Source organism: Labeo rohita, chromosome 9, assembly GCF_022985175.1.
Source record: "Labeo rohita strain BAU-BD-2019 chromosome 9, IGBB_LRoh.1.0, whole genome shotgun sequence".
NCBI classification, from domain to species: Eukaryota; Metazoa; Chordata; class Actinopteri; order Cypriniformes; family Cyprinidae; genus Labeo; species Labeo rohita.
In genome coordinates this window covers 28,403,841-28,422,456 of record NC_066877.1, presented here as the reverse complement: position 1 = coordinate 28,422,456, position 18,616 = coordinate 28,403,841, and the positions used below count along the sequence as shown (strand labels likewise).

General features: G+C 34.8%; 1 protein-coding gene and 1 long non-coding RNA gene across 2 annotated transcripts in view; one reads left to right on the top strand and one right to left on the bottom strand.

Moving 5' to 3' along the window:
• The window catches only part of LOC127170423 (uncharacterized), a 71,663-nt gene that overhangs the window by 16,382 nt on the left and 36,665 nt on the right, over window positions 1-18,616 (bottom strand). The gene's annotated exons all lie outside the window — the stretch shown is intronic.
• Window positions 4,725-18,616, top strand: part of tfpia (tissue factor pathway inhibitor a) — a 29,853-nt gene continuing 15,961 nt past the window's right edge. The window contains exon 1 of the mRNA XM_051118328.1: window positions 4,725-4,888. Within this exon, the coding sequence (XP_050974285.1) occupies window positions 4,807-4,888 (82 nt within the window). The 5' untranslated portion in view covers window positions 4,725-4,806. The remainder of the gene's footprint in view (window positions 4,889-18,616) is intronic.

The following is an 18,616-nucleotide window of genomic DNA, read 5'->3' as shown; positions in this document are numbered from 1 at the left end:
AAGAACCATTTTTGGTTCCCCAAAGAACCTTTCAGTGAACAGTTCTTAAAAGAACCATTTGAAGAACATTTTAAAAATTTAAAAAACTTTTTTTCCACTAAAGAACCTTTTCTGCATTTGAAAGGTTTCATGGATGTTCAAGGTTCTTTATGGAACCATCAATGCCAATAAAAAAAAATATATATTTTTATGAGTGTAGAACAAGGGTGCCCAACCCTGTTCCTGGAGATCTACCTTCATGCAGAGTTTAGTTCCAACCTTGATCAAACACTCCTGTCTGAAATTATCAAGCGCTCCTTCAGATCCTAATTAGTTGGTTCAGGTGTGTTTGATCAGGGTTGGAGCTGAACTCTGCCGGAAGGTAGATCTCCAGAAACAGGGTTGAGCACACCTTGGTGTAGAAGAACCGTTTTTGTCTAAATGGTTCCAAAAGAACCTTTAACATCTGAAGAAGCTTTCTGTTTCAGAAACGGTCCTTTGTGGTACTTCAGATTATAAAAAGGTAGAAAAGAGATGGTTCTTTAAAGAACCTTTGACTGAATGGTTCTTTGTGGAACCAAAAAATGGTTCTTCTATGGCATCGCTGTGAAGAACCTTTTAAAGCAACTTTATTTTTAAGAGTATTCACATTTTATGCTATTTTTTGCATGAAAGGTCAAACAAGTGATATTTTCTAAGAGTAACCTGGCAAATAAATTACCATACAAATGTTTGCTCGAAATAATGTTCATCGACAGTGAGTCAGCAAGTTATTTAACCTTCCTACCAGTCACTTTACAGTTTTCACCAAACTAAAAACATTCCGGTCTCTGTGCTCAGACTTTTTTTGTAAATGTCAATGCATTGCATAATGAGATGTAACCCAAGTTGCCCACAGGTATACTGTGACATTAAATGACTGCAGTGAAAGCTTATTATAACTAGCACAAATAATATAATGACCTTCAGACACTGAGAGGTGATTCTCTCATTCAATATCAAATAGCAGCCCTGTTATATATAGAGAGAGAATAACAAAGAAGATTGATGAATATTAGCATTTACTTGTGTGCTAAATTAGCAACTTTTTTTATATCTTGACAAAGGTGATGTAATTGCTACCAGGGAATTTCAGTATTTTGCAGGTTGGGAAAAACTGAAAAACTGAAAAACTGAAAAAAAAAAAAAAAAAAAACTTTCAAAAATTGAGAAAGAATGGAGAGTATGTTGTAACATTGAAGGGATTTCAAGGATTTAGACTGAGAAAGACTGAAAGGTTGTCCTAGCTGTTACATCAAGATTATGATGTAAAAGGAAATAGTGTGGACCTACTGGTGGAAAATTAAATGTGAGTCATTTGAAGACTCGTTTTAACGGGGCAGTTTCAGACTGTTAGCCAAAATGGCTAGTTTTTCTAACATGCTGACTCAGAGAACACAATTCTAAACAGGATGTCTACAAGTTTCTCTTGATTTGGTAAATTCCTTCAAGTTATTGTGGTTGCAGACTAATTGTTAGTGGCCTTCCAGGCTGATATTCAAGGTAATCACCACCATAAATGCATGATGGACTGTGATTCTCCATCTGTTTCCAGGCAACATCGGCCAGCACAGCGCAGGGGAATGAGAGCACGTCTGCCCCAATCATATTTTCTACCCTGTCTTCCTGGCAAACACCAATCTGTGGGACCCATCTGAGATGAACGAGGATGCATTCACATTATCCAGCTTGCGTCAAGAATGTTTCAAGTCTCTCAGAAGAATAACTGTATCTCAATAACAGACAGTGAGGTCACTTCTACTGAAAAAGACAATGCATTTTCATCTGTCTGTCCATCTATCTGTCTATCTATCGGAATATGTTAAGTTGTATTGTTCTATAATATCCTGAGTGATGTTGGTGGAACATTTAATACTTTTTTTGCCAATGTAATTAGAGCTCCCTGAGATCATAAAGCGTAAATCAAGCTCACATCTGTAAGTTTTTCATCTTTGCTTTGAGATGTTAAGAGGGCGGTATACAGTTTCATGAGGGATAAGGGTCTGAACTAAGATAGCACATTATGCTCTGGTGCATGGAATATTTTGATACGCATTTTTCGAGGGTGATGAAAAAATGCAAGGTTTGTGGTATTCTGGGAAACAAGGCCAAAGGAAATTTTCCACTTCTGCAGTTCAGAATACTCTGTAAAAATGGATATGTGCAGTTATAACATTAAAGAGTTATTTATACTTAAACTTTAACTTTGGTGTATCCAAATGGAGTATGGTGTGTGTGTGTGTGTGTATATGTTTGTGTATATATATATATATATTTATGAGAGAGAGAGAGAGAGAGAGAGAGAGAGAGAGAGAGAGAGAGAGAGAGTTCACATGCTAAAACCTCTAAGTGCCATCTGAATTTTTCTTTTTCTTAGGCTCCCATGTTTATGTTCAGTTATTTCACTTTGATGGCAATGACAAGAATTGGCATTAAAGTGAAATTAGTAAACCTACACACAGGAGGCTGATAAAAATGCTCATTTTAGGAGAAAATTTCATATGGCACTTAGAGACTTTGAGGCATTTTCATAAACAGATAACTCAAAAATCATGTTTTTATTGTGTTAGTGAGCTGTATTTTTTGGTATCTTTACTTTATAACAAAATAACCCAACTGCAGTAAAATTGATATTAAATGGAATGCACAATGAAAAATATGATTTTTGAAAATTGTAAAAAAAAAAAAAAAAAAAAAAGGTTAAAATGTTTCCAATTTTCAAAAGCTCTAAAGATCAAGCTCTAAAATTACAGCTGGGAATAAAATAAACCTGAACAATCAGATAAATAGTAATGTGTAAAATAAACAAAAACTAATAAAAATGACAAAAACACACACACACACAAAGATAATTTTGATATCACCCACATGAATCAGGTAGCTAGTCTACCTAAGAAAAACTGGTTTTTGCCTTTTTATTTCAGAAACCTTATACTTAAAAACAGTGTTTACAGGAAGAAGAAGTGAAATAGAAATAAATGGAAAAAGAAGATGGTACAAAGTACACAAATCAAAATATGCCCAGGCCAGACACAGTATAAAACCTCTAGTTTACTTAAATAAAACGCACAATTAAAATACTCTGGGGAGAAGCAACAAATAAGCAGGCTGATTTGAAAAGCAGTCTGTTTATTATGTGACCTGACTGTGTCTGGCCCTTGACTAAAAAAAGTTCTGACCATGTCTGGACAGACTTGCTGAGACAGGAAGACAAAAACAGATTTGGCAACAAAAAGAAAACAGACTCCTTACTGCACAAATAATGAATTACACAGAACAGAACTACACTTTTAACCCTGTGCCCTAAATACAAACAAATCACATACTTTTCCCATTCTACAAACAACCACACATAATTTGTGGAAATCCCAAAGCCTTCAAACTTCTACTGAAGCAAAATTTTTCAAGACACTAAGGTTGTTTAGGTGTGTGTTACAGCTTAAAGGAGTGTGAATGTATGTGAATATTACACATTTGCTCTTTACACATTATATTCCCCCATTGCTGAATAAATACTTCAGCCTACAAAATCCTTGTAAAGAGCTCTAGTAGATTGCCTGTAGACTTCACTGTAACATTCACACCTATTTTTTTCCCCCTGTGGATTTAAGTGTCTATGTTTCATTAATACTTCCTTTAAAGGTGAATCATCAATCCTCTAAAGATAGATACAGACCATCTATTCCAAAGGGCAAGCAAAAGCAGTGAGTCACTAAAGAATACAAATCCAGTTCCAGTAAGCTGAGCGTCATGGCTTCGGTCAGGATTTAACATGGAAAAATCAGAAACAATTAAGAAATTGATATAAAAAATGAATAGAAATGTTTCCCAAGTCTGGAAAAGTTGTTGAATATACTTTCTTTGGTTGTTCTTTAAAAAACTAAATATAAATAAAGAGGCTTGTGATTTGTGAATCGATACTCTTTTTTTGAGTCAGCTCTATTCAAATAATTGATTGAACCATTTTACAGGTCTGAATGATTAATTAGAAAATCAGTCTGAAATGGAAACATTAAAACATTCAGGCTGATCTTGCTCATCAGGACTGGTTTGCTAAAAACCTTGAATGACTCCTATGAGCCGGTTCGTTTTAGTGAATCAATACTTACAGCGCAACCAAAGTAGTTCGATTCCCAAATGAATGATTATTCTGAGTCGGCTCTTTTTAAATGAATCGAAACATACACAGCGACCAGCTTACTATGGTTCCCGAACGAATGACTCGTATGAGTCGGATCTTTCCAGAACGTAACACATTATTACATTTTATGTCTGCCTCGAAACGAATAAAGAATAAACCGATCGTGACACTTAAATGAAGTTACAGAATATAAGAACTTGGAGATATTATTTTAGATCTTATTTATAGCCTTATATTTATATTTTAAAGTCATTAAAAGTATCTAAACCAAACTTTTGAATGAATTGTATTACTATTATGATTTGTTATATATTCTGGACTCTGGAAATGTTATCATCATTTATCAACAGTAGGCAGATGATACAACAGAACATTACATTACTTTCTTTCAGAATTTTTTTTCCCCCTCAGAAGTGCTAAAAGAATCGTAAATCGAACTGGAATCTTTAAAGGGAATTGGAATAAGAATCTCAAAATTCTTTAGAACACTTCACCAGAACGAACGTTCACCCGGAAGTGCGTGACATTGGCTACCGCGCAGTCAATGAATACTTGGAGTAGTTGACTATTTGCAGCCACAAACTAAACTACAGCATACTTACTACTCCACATAACTCTGGGAACGTGTGATTGCCTCGCCTGCTGGAATGGCTCCATTGTTGAACTGGTCATGTAGAACGCTGCTCATACTGCCTCTTATTGGAATATGTTTCACAAAATTGGCAAGAGGTAAGTTACTATTCTTTTTTTCTGATTATTATTATTTTAAAGTTCATTTTCCCACAGGAGAAGGGAATGTATGCCCTTTTGAAGCACTTCTAGAAGTTCTCAAAACATTTCAAACGAATAGATAACCCCGCTGTAATGATTATTTGTTTATTTAGATACAGTAATAAAAGTATTATACTCATATTTGCGGTCAGAACTTAAAGCTTGTCTTAACACGACCACTGTAAGAAAATGAAAGTCAAACCAGGCAATACTGACGTGTTATAACTGTTTAAGAAAGCTAAAGCTACTTTGAAAGTAACATGTGACAGATTAAGTTATATTTCCGATCACGGGTTATTTGTAAAGACTGTAGAATTGCATACTAAATACTAGGTTGCTGACGGTGTCCCACCGCTGAGAGTTCAAGCGCGCTGGTGGCTCAAAACTTTCATCTTAACTTTAATGTTTAAATCCAAAACAAACTTTAGATTTTTTGTCAACAAGGGCTGTGTGCTTTACAACCACAATTTCTAAGCGAGATGAAACTCAAGGATTGAAAGGATTTAGAGCATTAAAATGAGCATTTTGTGCCACTTTTGTTCTGTTTTGCCTGCTGTCATGTATATGGGAAGATGAGATTTTAACTCGCGGGAACTGGAATTTAATATTTAACTTGACAGGTTTATTTAATACCTGCAATGCAAACAAACGTGTCAGTAGATTGTTTGGCCAAAGTTTTTGCCTCAGTTATGTGATGTATTTCCTATGACTTCATAATTTGAAAAGACAAAAATGTACCTAAATGTTATTTTACATGTTCTTAGTTTATTTTTAGTTGAGGAAATCTGACAAAATTAGAAGATCAAAATCAGTAATTAGATATAAAAGTGGAATTCCTCGACTTAATGCAATAATTTCACCAATTAGTTCATTTTCATGTCATTCATTCAGACCACAAGTGTCATGAATATTGTACAAAAGTTTTAATCAAAACTCTTATTTTCAGAGTTTTGTAATTACGAGGCATTTATTTCTCAATTTCCAAATCAGTTGATCAGTTCTCAAGACTGTTACCTATAAAATTAAATCACTGTTAAATACAAAAGTATCTGTATAAAATCTTAATATCTTAATACATTAGGCTAATTCATTACTGGGATTTTTCCTTTTACTTCCAATGACATTTTTGCCCCAACCCCTTATTAATTCTTGACCCTGACTTAAACAAATTGAATTCCAGCATATACAAATCTGATATTGTAGGTACAGAGATCATTATAGATCCCATTATGGATGGGATATAACATCAGTAAAATATGATTGCTTGGTTGTTAATGTAATATTTTCTCAGTGCCCACCCCTTGGAGCCGTAACTCTTTAATAAGTTACACATGGAAAGCGCTTACGCTGAAGAAATGTTTTTGTTCTTTTTGGCTGTGGTCCAAGCATTGTGAACTTTTAGACCTGCTTAACTGCACCAATCAATATGCTGGCTCTCTATCCTCCATAAATCTCTTTAGCGTCTCTGAATGCGTGGAGGTCACAATCTCAACTCAACACTGTTCCTGTTATGATGAAAGGATTTGTTTTAATTAAATGATCTTTAAAAATAGATTGGTGTACGTATGGGTGCAATGAAACATTAATACTGCAGATCTCTGGGTTGTGCATATGGTATATGTTATAAAATCTGCCGGCTTGACACTACTTGTTTGATGTTTGGGCAGATTTTACTTTGACATTTAAAAGAAAATGCTTCTTTCTTCTAAAGACTACAGTGTGATTAAATATGGTTTGTAAAGCCCTTATATGAACTTGATTGTACGGAAGCCCGTTTCACCCACTGAATAAAAAAATAAAAGGTTATTGCGACTTATCTCACAATTCTGAATTTTTTTCTCAATTTTTTTGTGAGATATAAACTCAAAATTGCGAGTTATAAAGTAAAAATTGCGAGATATAAAGTCGAAATTCTGAGAAATAAAATCGCAATTGCATTATATAAACTCGCAATTGCTATTTATAACGTCAGAATTCCAAGATATAAAGTCGCAATTCTGAGAAATGAAGTCAGAATTGTGAGATATAAACTCGCAATTCTCTGAACGTATCAGTTTTTTGTCTCCTCATAACTGGACTTTATAACTCACAATTGCGAGTTTGTATCTCATAATTCTGGGGAAAAAATCAGAATTGCGAGATACAAACTCCCAATTGCGAGAGAAAAAAAGTCAGAATTGTGAGACTGTGTTTATATCCCACAATTCTGAGAAAAAAAAGGCAGAATTGTGAGATAAAATGTCGCAATTACCTTATTTATTTTTTATTCAGTGGCGGAAATGGGCTTCCATATGATATATAAAAATGAGTTTTCAATTTGGGATTATTGGTAATTTAATTTAATTTAATTGTGCATATATTACATATTTGACAAAATGCATTTGGCCATTTACTTTGCTGTTGTCACCTGGCACAGAATACAGAATGCATAGAAATAGTAGTTTAATTTCTTCAGAAAGATTCTGCCACTGATGCATTTTACTCTGGAAAATTGTAGAGGGAAGAGTAAGAGATATTTTTTTCTGTGAACAATGAGCCTATACTCTAGTATCATCTGTGAAGCTCACATAAAGAGACATCCACTCTCGCCAGATGCGACCTCCATTCTCAAGATGGTGCAATGCAGAGATCAGGCTTCTGATATGGCGTGACAGTATGTGAACAAGTGATTTATTAGTAACCTTTTCGATGAACAAACGTGTAATGAATTCTCGTTATGTTAATGACCTAACTGACAGTATTATGAATATTATATGACAAAGGTTAGGTAAATTAACACAATTTTGCAGGATTATATATATGTTTATATTTAAGAAACACTCTCAGCCTCAAAGTATGTTGTTGTTGGTTTGGTATATTACGTGCGGACATGAAGCTACTTCACATTAATTTTCATCACGAAATTTTACTGAACCCTGCAAAGCCATCCTAAGCTGGAAGACACATAATCCTCACAATTTTTTTCTTTCTGGGTTAAATATACCACTATTAGTCATGCCTCATTGAATGAGTCATTAGAGGAAGGCTTGTCTGAGCTGATAGCTCTATCTTTTTCCTGAGGTCTGACCCTTTTTCAAGACGAATGGCTTATTTCAGTGTTTGTTGAGACACTTAGAAGAATTGCACAAAGCTCCTCCCTTAAGGGAGTTTTGAATGGTCTGTAAAAGTTGAAGTGCCATATCTAAAGTTCCAGTGAAACATCAGGAGAGGTCAGAGAGAAGTGTGCTCTCCTGATTAAACTACGACAGAGACTGTAATTGCATCTGTCATTCCTTACACATTTACTCTGAAGAGGAATCCATGCAAGACTGATGCCATTAAATATAGACTTACATCGTTAAAAAATGCAATGGATTCTCAAATGTGTTCATATGGCAGCTGTACTGCTCAAATACAGTCTAAAAGGGCAAAGATATATAGAGTAAGTACCCAGGGTCCTTGTGTGGGTTGTAAAAAGCTGGGTGAGCTTAAAGGCGCCTACACACTTTTATACCGCATCAGTGATGTGACAACATTGATTTCGGTAGTGTGTCAAAAAAGAATATAGACGGAAAACGCAAGGGTTTTTACGAAAGTGAGGAAACGAGAATGTCGGGAGGAGGGTAGAGTTGTACATTTTCATTTTTAACCTGACAGGTTTTCCATGCCCTTTACCAGAAGTGTAAATGTACTGGGACTGCCATTATATTGCACCTAAAGGTATAGTTCACCCAAAAATGAAATTACCCCATGATTTACTCACCCTCAAACCATCCTAGGTGTATATGACTTTCTTCTTTCAGACGAATACAATCAGAGTTATATTAAAAAATGTCCTGGTTCTTCCAAGCTTTATAATGGCAGTGCACTCTTTAAAATAAATGTGCTTTAAAAGGTTCTTCACAGCGATGCCATAGAAGAACCATTCAGTCAAAAGTTCTTTAAAGAATCATCTCTTTCTTACCTTTTTATAATCTGAAGAACCTTCTTTCGCCACAAAGAACCTTCTATGAAACAGAAAGGTTCTTCAGATGTTAAAGGTTCTTTATGGAACCATTTACACAACTTCTATGGCATCGTGAAGCACCTTTATTTTTAAGAGTGTGAATAAAGTGCATCCATCAAATTAGAAAAGTACTCCACATGGCTTCGGCGTGTTCATAAAGGCTTTCTAAAGTAAATCGATGTGTTTGTGTAAGAAAAATATCCATAATTAAAACTATATAAACAGTCATCTGCAGCCGTATTCATAAGCCGTAATCGGTAAGAAGTGACGAACGTGGAAGCGCAGAGGAGAGAGTAAAACAAAACACCGGCCTCGAATTAGAAATACAAAACAAGGACTTGTAAATAAAAAATGTTGGAGAATATCAGTATAAGCCAAGAGGAGACTGTTTTTTCTTTGTTGTAAAGAAACAAAAAAAATAATTATATACATATATATACATATATATACATATATATACATATATATATATATATATATATATATATATATATATATATACACACACACCTAGGATGGCGGCTTAAGGGTGAGAACTCATAGGGTAATTTTCATTTTTTTTAAAGCACAAACGCTAAGTCAAAGATTTTACTCAATTAAAATGAAAAGTCCTGTAAGTACCTTAAGCCTTAACAATTATGAGAGTAACAAAGTGTCCACATTTAATTTTACTTAAGCACTTAAAAGTAGTTTCATAGCTTGACTTTTAAAAAGAAGAGTCAGAAACACAGAATAAGATTTTATATTTTTAGAATTTTTAATGAACCAACCTTGTAAAGAACCCCATCAAAAATCTAATTTTTCTGACTATGCGAGAAGTCCTGAAACCTGTTACCTGAATATTTTCAGCCAAAATTACCAGCGGAAGATTATACAGATATTTGACATAGACTAATAATCAAGACTTTCTTCCTTGCAACACAAAGGAGTTATTTATAGCAGAATGTCCAAACTGATCTTGTGTGTACAACGAAAGAGAATGAACATACATTTCACTCTGGACATGATTTGTATTTACTACATTCATGATAGTTTCATGCAGATATATGATATGATTCATGCTAGGTTTTCAGCATTTTCAGGAAACTGAAATTTTTAGAAACTTGACCTGGTCTGCACTGACTTTCATGATGGTCAGGAAAAGCATGAACATTCTTCAAAACAGAAAAAGAAAGTAATGAAGAATGACAGTGATGGTGGGACAATTCTGAAATTTATTTTTTGGAATGACAGTGATGGTGGGAAAACTATGAGATTTATTTTTTGGTGAACAACTCTTGCTGACTTTTCGGGCAGTTAGTCACATTAGTATAAACAAAACAAAACAAAAATTATCAAATTTTATCAAATCATTATTTTAAGTTATAAAGATGTATGACAATGTGCTTAGTTCGTATACAACTAAATGAAATTGTAATATAGTAAAAATATTTTTTTTCTTTAAATGTTATTGAGTAAAAGTACAATTATTTGGTTTTAACAGAACTCTTGTAATGTACAGACTGCCCAAAATAATACATAAGTGTAGCAGTGAAGTACTATTCCTGAACTACTTTATACCTTAGCCTTTAAAACATATTTTATCAGTCCTATTCATCAAATGCTTCCCTCATGTGTAGGCGCCCTAAAACAGTTCAGTGAGAATTATCATCAGGCCCACATGGAATCTGTGCCCACAGAGCTCCACAGAAAGCTTAGTAGGTTTCAACAGAACTGTAACATGCGTAACAAGCCCACACTTTCCTTATTTGGCTAGTTTGATAAAGAATTTTCTATGTTCAGCTCGTAAAATGAACAAAAAAGTCTGCTGATTCTGTCTGGGCCTGCTGGGCCATATACTGTATCAAATGTTCCACAATGACTCTTCGTTGAGATGACATCATTGGTTTGCTTTCAGTACAAACTAGCTAAGCAGTGGAGTTGAGTCAAGGCACGTTCTGACATTGTTCTTTGTCTCCTTTATAAAAGATCATAAAACAACTGCATTAAGATCACGTATCAACACTAAGGTATTGCAAATAACCCTGCGGGCTGCTTGTTACTCATTGCAATATAGCACAGTTGAGTAGTTCTAACACTGGATGGGTTTTGCATGCAAAACACACTAGATTAACATCAAAATTACTCATGTGGACTGTTTTATTAACTACAACCTTTGGTGTCAAATCTTCCCCTGTGTTTTAAATTTAAATAGGACTTCTTTGTTGCAGGATCATAACTTTTCTTCTATGCAAAAGTCAGCTAATCACCTCTGCAGGCATCAAAACTTAGTGAAGGACTGTGTTTCAGTGCTTAATTTAAGTTTTCTCATTTACAAGCCTTTAGAGTGTACTTGTATATGCGTTTATGTGTATGTCTACCTTCAGCCGTCTATATCAAATGTCAAAATATATTGAAAAAAACCCCCCAAAGTTCCTTTAAGGCAAGTTGGTGTACTCAGCGACCATGTTTGCAACACCCCCAGCAGCTATATTCTATCGCAACAGGCATGCAAGTACAGGTCCTATCTACTTGAATGTGGTAACTGTCATATTGTGATTTCTTCCATTTAAAAGAATAGTTCATCCAACGATTTATTCACCCTCAGGCCATCTAAGAAGTAAATAAGTTGAGTGGAGAAATTCGCATTACATCATTTGTTCACCAATGGATCCTCTGTGGTGAATTGGTGCCATAAGCAGCTGATAAAAGCACGACTTCAGTCCAGTCAATTCACATCTTGTGAAGTGAAAAGCTGCATGTTTGTAATAAACAAATCCATTATTAAAACATTTTCTTCAGACTTCAGACTACTGTTTTCGCCTAAAATACAAGTCATCTTTCTTTAATTTTGCTTTCTCGAGTGAAAGTGTTAAAAGTGAAAAAGTTAAAATGCCTTAATAATGGGTTTGTTTTTAACAAGACACTGAAGGAGTAGTTCACTTCCAGAACTTTCTTTCTTCAGTCGTAAAGAAATTGTTTTTTTGAGGAAAGCATTCTCCAAATAGTGGACGTCTATGGTGCCCATGAGTTTGAACTTCCAAAATGCAGTTTCAATGCAGCTTCATAGGGCTCTATATGATCCCAGCCGAGGAATAAGAGTCTTATCTAGCGAAACGATCTGTCTTTAAAAAAAATAATAATAATAAAATAACAATTTATATACTTTTTAACCTCAAATGCTCATCATTCAAGTCCTTCTGGGATGTTTGTACTTACGAATTGACAAATCGTCATTACGACATCAGAAGGTGGCGATTTAACTTTTCCACATAAAATTCAACATTTTTCAACTCTACATCTACAAAATGACGAATAAAGAATAAGCATTATTGTGTTTTTGTTTTTTTCTGTTTTTAATAAATTTATGAAGGTGATGTAAACTAAATCATTATATATTCTATGGTAATTATACAATAATATAGTTTTATTGTACAAAAAATAATCATTTTATTAATTTGAACAAATTTACCATCAATACAGACGCTGCATATCTATATAGTCTTTGGCTGCGTCCATTGTATCCGACATGTTTTCTGACTAACACGCCCCCAACTCGGAAACTCAGGGCTTAAAGAAAATGTCGAGTTTTCAACTCGTAATAACGACTTTGTGGTGGCGTTCATGTGCGTTCAATTCATAAATACGATCTATCCGACATGGCTTGAACACACCATAACTCTGTGCAGTCCCATTCAAGACAGTTAGGGTAAGTCGAAAAACTCCCATCTCATTTTCTCCTCCAACTTCAAAATTGTTCGCTACATGGCTGTTTTACTTTTTTTTTTTTTTTTTTGTAAAGGGTGTTTGACCATCCTTGCACATTCGCTTTGTAAACACTGGGTCAGTACTTCTGTAGCGATGTAGGACGAGACTGGGACGGGAGTTTTTCGACCTACCCTAACTGTATTGAACCGGCATGCACAGAGTTCATGCAGACAAGATTCCAATGAAGAAACAAACCTAGCTACATCTTGGATGGCCTGAGGGTGAGCAAATTTTCACTTTGGGTGAACTATTCCTATGATTTATCTGTGCCTTTATAATACCTCTGATATCAATTATGAAACATACACTTTTACCATGCAACATCTTAACCTTAGCAGTGTTGCCAAGAGTATTAACTTGTTTCATGACACTGTTCCCATGGTAAGAATTATTGTGAAAAAACAGCCAAAAGGTCTCCCAGTTTGTCGAGACCTTGTTTGATCTGTTGCATTAACTCAAGAGATCATGACACCAAACTTAGAACTGCACTGAGGTTTCTCTCTCCAAATTCTACTGCACTGACATTTTAAGTACTGGAATGGTATTCATGCATGCATACACAAATACTGGGTCTCATCTTCCCTCTGACCTTGAAAGCTTTTGTATCATGATTGATGACATTTCACGACCACATTGTGTTTTTCTAAGATAATCAGTGTCATTCAGGGAATAGTCTACACTCCCCAATAGTGTGCAGTGGGAAATATTTTTATTACAGTAGGGTTTTTGGACTGTTTGTGGCCTGGCAGAGGTTATCAGAACATTTTTCATAGATTATGTGGAGATGCAGTTACTTACATAATGTAATAGTGGATCAGTTTTCTGCTGCCTGTACTTGTTTTATGTATAGCTAAGCCTGTAGTAAAGAAAAATACTTTATCTCCTGCTTTACCTTCCAAACAGCATGTTAGAGAGTTACACCATGTATTTAGAGTTGTAAAAATTATGCATACTACTATTTAAAAACACATAAAAGTTACATTGTTTTATTTTAAATAGTCTTGCATATACTGTACAATGGTGGTGAGTGGAAATTCAGTACTCTTTAATGCTTGTTACACTTGAATACCTGTTTATAAAATTAAATAAATATAACAGAGATGTTACCTGAATCAAAATGTTTCACAATATATTTTTTACCAGTCTAGGTCTCCTTGAAAAGGTAGAAGTAGATATTCCAGAGGTCCTTGTTGCTTGGTTTTGTCAGCTATGTTGAATTTATGTAGTGATAAATAAAAAAACACCATATAAAAAGGACAGAAATATGAGAAAGGGTCAAAGGTAATCACCCATAGTGGTTTGAATGTAACATCACACTGTGAATGATTAAAATGGCTTTTAAAGACCACTATAGATGCCATATAACAAAGGACCGAACAAGCAATTGACTGAAAGTGTGTGTAAATATCTTCGTACAGTACAGATCTGTATTCAATACGAGGCCTTTAAACCATGGTGATTTATTTGCTCTATATGTATTCCTGCCAGCACACGTTTACATCAACTGCCTCATAGTGGTTAATGGAAGATCAGTGCTCTCAATTTCCCATTTTCTGTATTGTGTACAGATGTATTGCAGGTAAAGATAGAGAGCAACCAGTTAAGCCTTTCACCTTAGGCGGTTAACTTGCTATACAGCATACCATGCGATGCTGTAGGGTGTTTTTCTCCTCTAAGCCTTATGTTTAACGTATGTCCACATCAGGTGTCCCATATGGTTGAACAGACCGGTGGCCACACAGTCATTTGAAGAGCTTGAATCCTCTCATGCAGTCAGTTGCAGACCTGACAATGATTAATTGGGGTGTACGGGATTATTTGCTTCAGCGAGCCCTGCACTGCAGACCTCAGATAATTGCACCAGGTGACAGCAAGAAGGATTTTCTGTACCGCAAGAGTTTCATGGGATCCGACACGACAAGGTTTACTAGGTCACCCATTGTTGTTATCTGCGAACGGTAGTAGAATAAACAAGTTCTGGCCTATCTGGGATTTTAAGGTGTTGCAGCCATTGCAGGAGTGGAGGATTTTGTAGACAAAGACGATCTGCAGTGCCACTGACAAACAGGCCTAGACGTGGATCAAGTCTGGGTGCTTTACAATAGTAAAGCAAAATCAATCAAAACTTTGCTACAAATCAATGCGTAAGATAAACAAAACACCTGTATAGTTTTCTCTGTTTTAAAATACTTTTTCCAGTCTCTGTTCAATATGTAGAGACGAGCATAAAAGTAAATAATTGTAGGATTACTCTTAAACCATTTAACAAAGGATAAACATGGCACTTTCCCTACTAGCTCACCACAGCTGAACACAGTCATTTTTTTCAGTTTGATTTGGTGACAGATATTACACATTTGACCTTTAAGGAGCAACGGTTTGATTGTTGTGTAAGGCCATGTTGTAAAATTTTTCAAGATAACCAGACAACTCCCTTGCCTTACAAGTCATCAAACACATGATTCAGCTAGTTGTCAGGTCAGTTGATGACAAGGGAAATAATTAACATTAAAATAATTAAAATTAAGAAATTAAAATAATTAAAAATTTTAAATAATTAAAATGAAAAGGAAATCATTTAACCATGTACACCAAGATTAAAATCTCTCAGATGGGTGATGCTACTCCAACAACATACCATGTAAAATATCAAAAATGTAAAACGCTGCAACGTGACCGTGCAGACAACACTGAAATCAGTAAAGGACTTTAACTGTAAGTGTCACAGGAATAAGGAAAACAAAGGGAACATTAAAATCAATACAAATTTTATATAAACATTTTTAATCACTTTATTAGTTTACTTAAGCATGTTGCCAAATAACGTAGCCTATAACTTCAGAATACATTGTCTATGCCAAAAATGTAAGAAGATACACTTCAGTGGACTTTTAAATATTGCTTTGTTTGAGAAAGCATGACAATATACAATTACAATGTTATTTTACTTGATTTATTTGATTTAGTCAAGTTATTTTTGCATCAAACACAGTGTGATTTTTGGCAGCAACAGTGCATACATAGTTTAAATCAAAAGTTTACATACACCTCGAGGAATCTGCAAAATGTTAATTATTTTTTATTTAGTACTGACCTGAATAAGATATTTCACATAAAAGAAGTTTACATATAGTCCACATAGTCTCATGACTGAGTGATTTTGAGATCCATCTTTTCACACTGAGGACAACTAAGGGGCTCATATGCAACTATTACAGGAGGTTCAAACGGTCACTGATGCTCCAGAAGGAAACACGCTGCATTAAGAGCAGGGAGGTGAAAACTTTTTGAATTTGAAGATCATGGTGAATTTAACTTATTTTGTCTTTTGGGAAACATGTAAGTATCTTCTGTAGCTTCTGAAGGGCAGTACTAAATGAAAAACTGATATTTAGGCAAAATAAGAAAAATGCACACATCTTCATTCTGTTTAAAAGTTTACACCCCTGGCTCTTTTCCTTCTGAAGCATCAGTGAGTGTTTGAACCTTCTGTAATAGTTGCATATGAGTCCCTCAGTTGTCCTCAGTTTGAAAAGATGGATCATACAGTCAACAACAAAGGACTCATGAACAACTAAACAAACATCACAAAACAAAACAAAAACAAACAAACAGCTGTGGATCATTCAGGTAACAACATAGTATTAAGAATCAAGCTTATGTAAACTTTTAAACAGGGTCATTTTTATAAATTCAACTAGTATTTTCTCTTGTGGACTATATGTAAACATCTTTTATGATAAATATCTAATTCGGGTCAGTTCATAAAAAAATAACATGAATATTTAATGATCCCTCTAATTTTGGTAAAAATAATGAACATTTTGCAGATACGTTGAAAAATGACACAGTTGACCTTTAAAGGAGCAACATATGTTGCAACATGTTCAGCTATTCTTTTTAATAGTTAACTTTTAACAGTTTTGGAATTTTTCAGTTCATTAGCCAAAGCACAGCAAATACTAGTCACAGACACAAATATTTACTTTAAATTTCACCAAGCTGATTATTCACTACAAACTCACGTTCTCATGGCATTTAAATTCTTATTTTGACGTAAGTGAATATATCTAAGTGTGTGATTTGTTTGTTTACTTTTTTAAATTAGTCTTCCTATTACAGCCATTATATTGTTCATGCAGAATGTGCACAAACACAAGAGGCGGGATTTATCGCACAAACAAATCACAGCCGATCAGAACCAGTCATATCCAATCATATCGCAATGGAGGCATTGCCTCCTCTTGAATGACTTTCCCCCATTCATTCTCAATTATCCCCCACCAAACTCAGCGCATGCTTTATGGGGTCTGTTAAACTCAATGGTCTCAGGGGAGGCAAGAGAGACGCGGACTCCCGCTGTAACTTTACCTGCTGGTGTCGCTGTTGGACAGTGTTACTTTAGAATACAGGTGATGTGTACACTATTTAATGTTATATTTCTCAATATTGACATTGTTTTATTGTGTATTATGAATGTTAATCCAATATGACTGTGCCCATGGACTTTGGACTATATATCTGGTGACTAAATCAGAAATCAGATAATCTGAGTATGACTCAGACTAGTAGAATCATAGCCTCTGACTATGAAACATCTCTTTTTGTGACTACTGTCTAACACTCACATCTGTATCAGTGAAATTACTTCTGACAAATGAACAGTTGTTAATATGCCACATACTGAAAAAGGGCTGATTTTAACTGACTCACTGGTTACTAATTTACAAATGACACTCATCTTTATAGTGTCATTGCGTTATGGTCAATCCGCTGCTGACGCTGCTATTAATCATTGCGTTGTTGCTCAGGTAACCAACAGCAAACCTTGAGCAAACATGACATGTTGACACCTGTAAACAGATATTTACATGCATTGTGCTTTCCATTAGACTGAGAGTTCCTCAATGTTTTACTCTTTTTAGATACTGACCAATGTGCTAAATTCCACCTTGTGATAAAATCAACACCTAGCTTTCATGACGGGTATAAAAACAAGCAAGGGCTGAGTCTCAACATGGGGCAACCTGCCCGAGCTCAGCATTGGCAATGAGTTTGGCAAAGCACCAGTTTTGGGTTGTTCTGACCGCTATCCAAATTGAGGTGAATCCAAGCAGAACAGAAAATTCATGCTGGGCTAAAAAAGCATCTGGCAGTTGAAATTTTAACAGCCAGACAGTTTTTTTGCCCTCCATTGTAGACATACATTTTGGGGGGAAATGCAGGTCCAGGTATTGTCTGTGTTATGATGCACTGAAATTGCATGTTTAAATAGTACATTTAAAAATGCTTACATTTTAAAGGACCTAAACAGCTTCATCTTAAAAGAGCTGCTGTGTCCATGGAAATAGAAAAAAAAAACAAGTCCTCTGTAATTTTGGCTCACGTAATTAACGTAATTATCTTGTTTCGATTTTTTTTTCCATCTTCATATGATTAGATGGAACATAGAAAAAAATCCTAATGAAGGCTCTAGTTTCTCAATGACAATGTGCAGGAATTATATATATATATATATATATATATATATATATATAAATAATAGAGCAAATCTTACATTTTACAAGAGATCTCAACAGTGTGTCTAGTGTGTTCAGATTTCGCAAAACATGAAATATCTTCATTACTACATTACAAAAATGTATCATTTTATTCAGCAATGACAAATTAATTTGACCAAATGTGACCGTAAATACTTTTATAATGTTACAAAAGATTTCTATAGGATTTCAAAATGACTTTTCTCTGAAAATCCTGCAACAATGTATCAAGGTTTTCACAAAAAAAGTAAGCAGCACAGCTGTTTTTAACATTGATAATTATACAAAATGTTTTTTGAGCACCAAATCAGTACTGGTGTGATTTTTGAAGGGTCATGTGACCCTGAAGACTGAAGTAACGGCTGCTGAGAAATTTTAGCTTTGCATCACTGGAATATTTATTTTATAAAATAA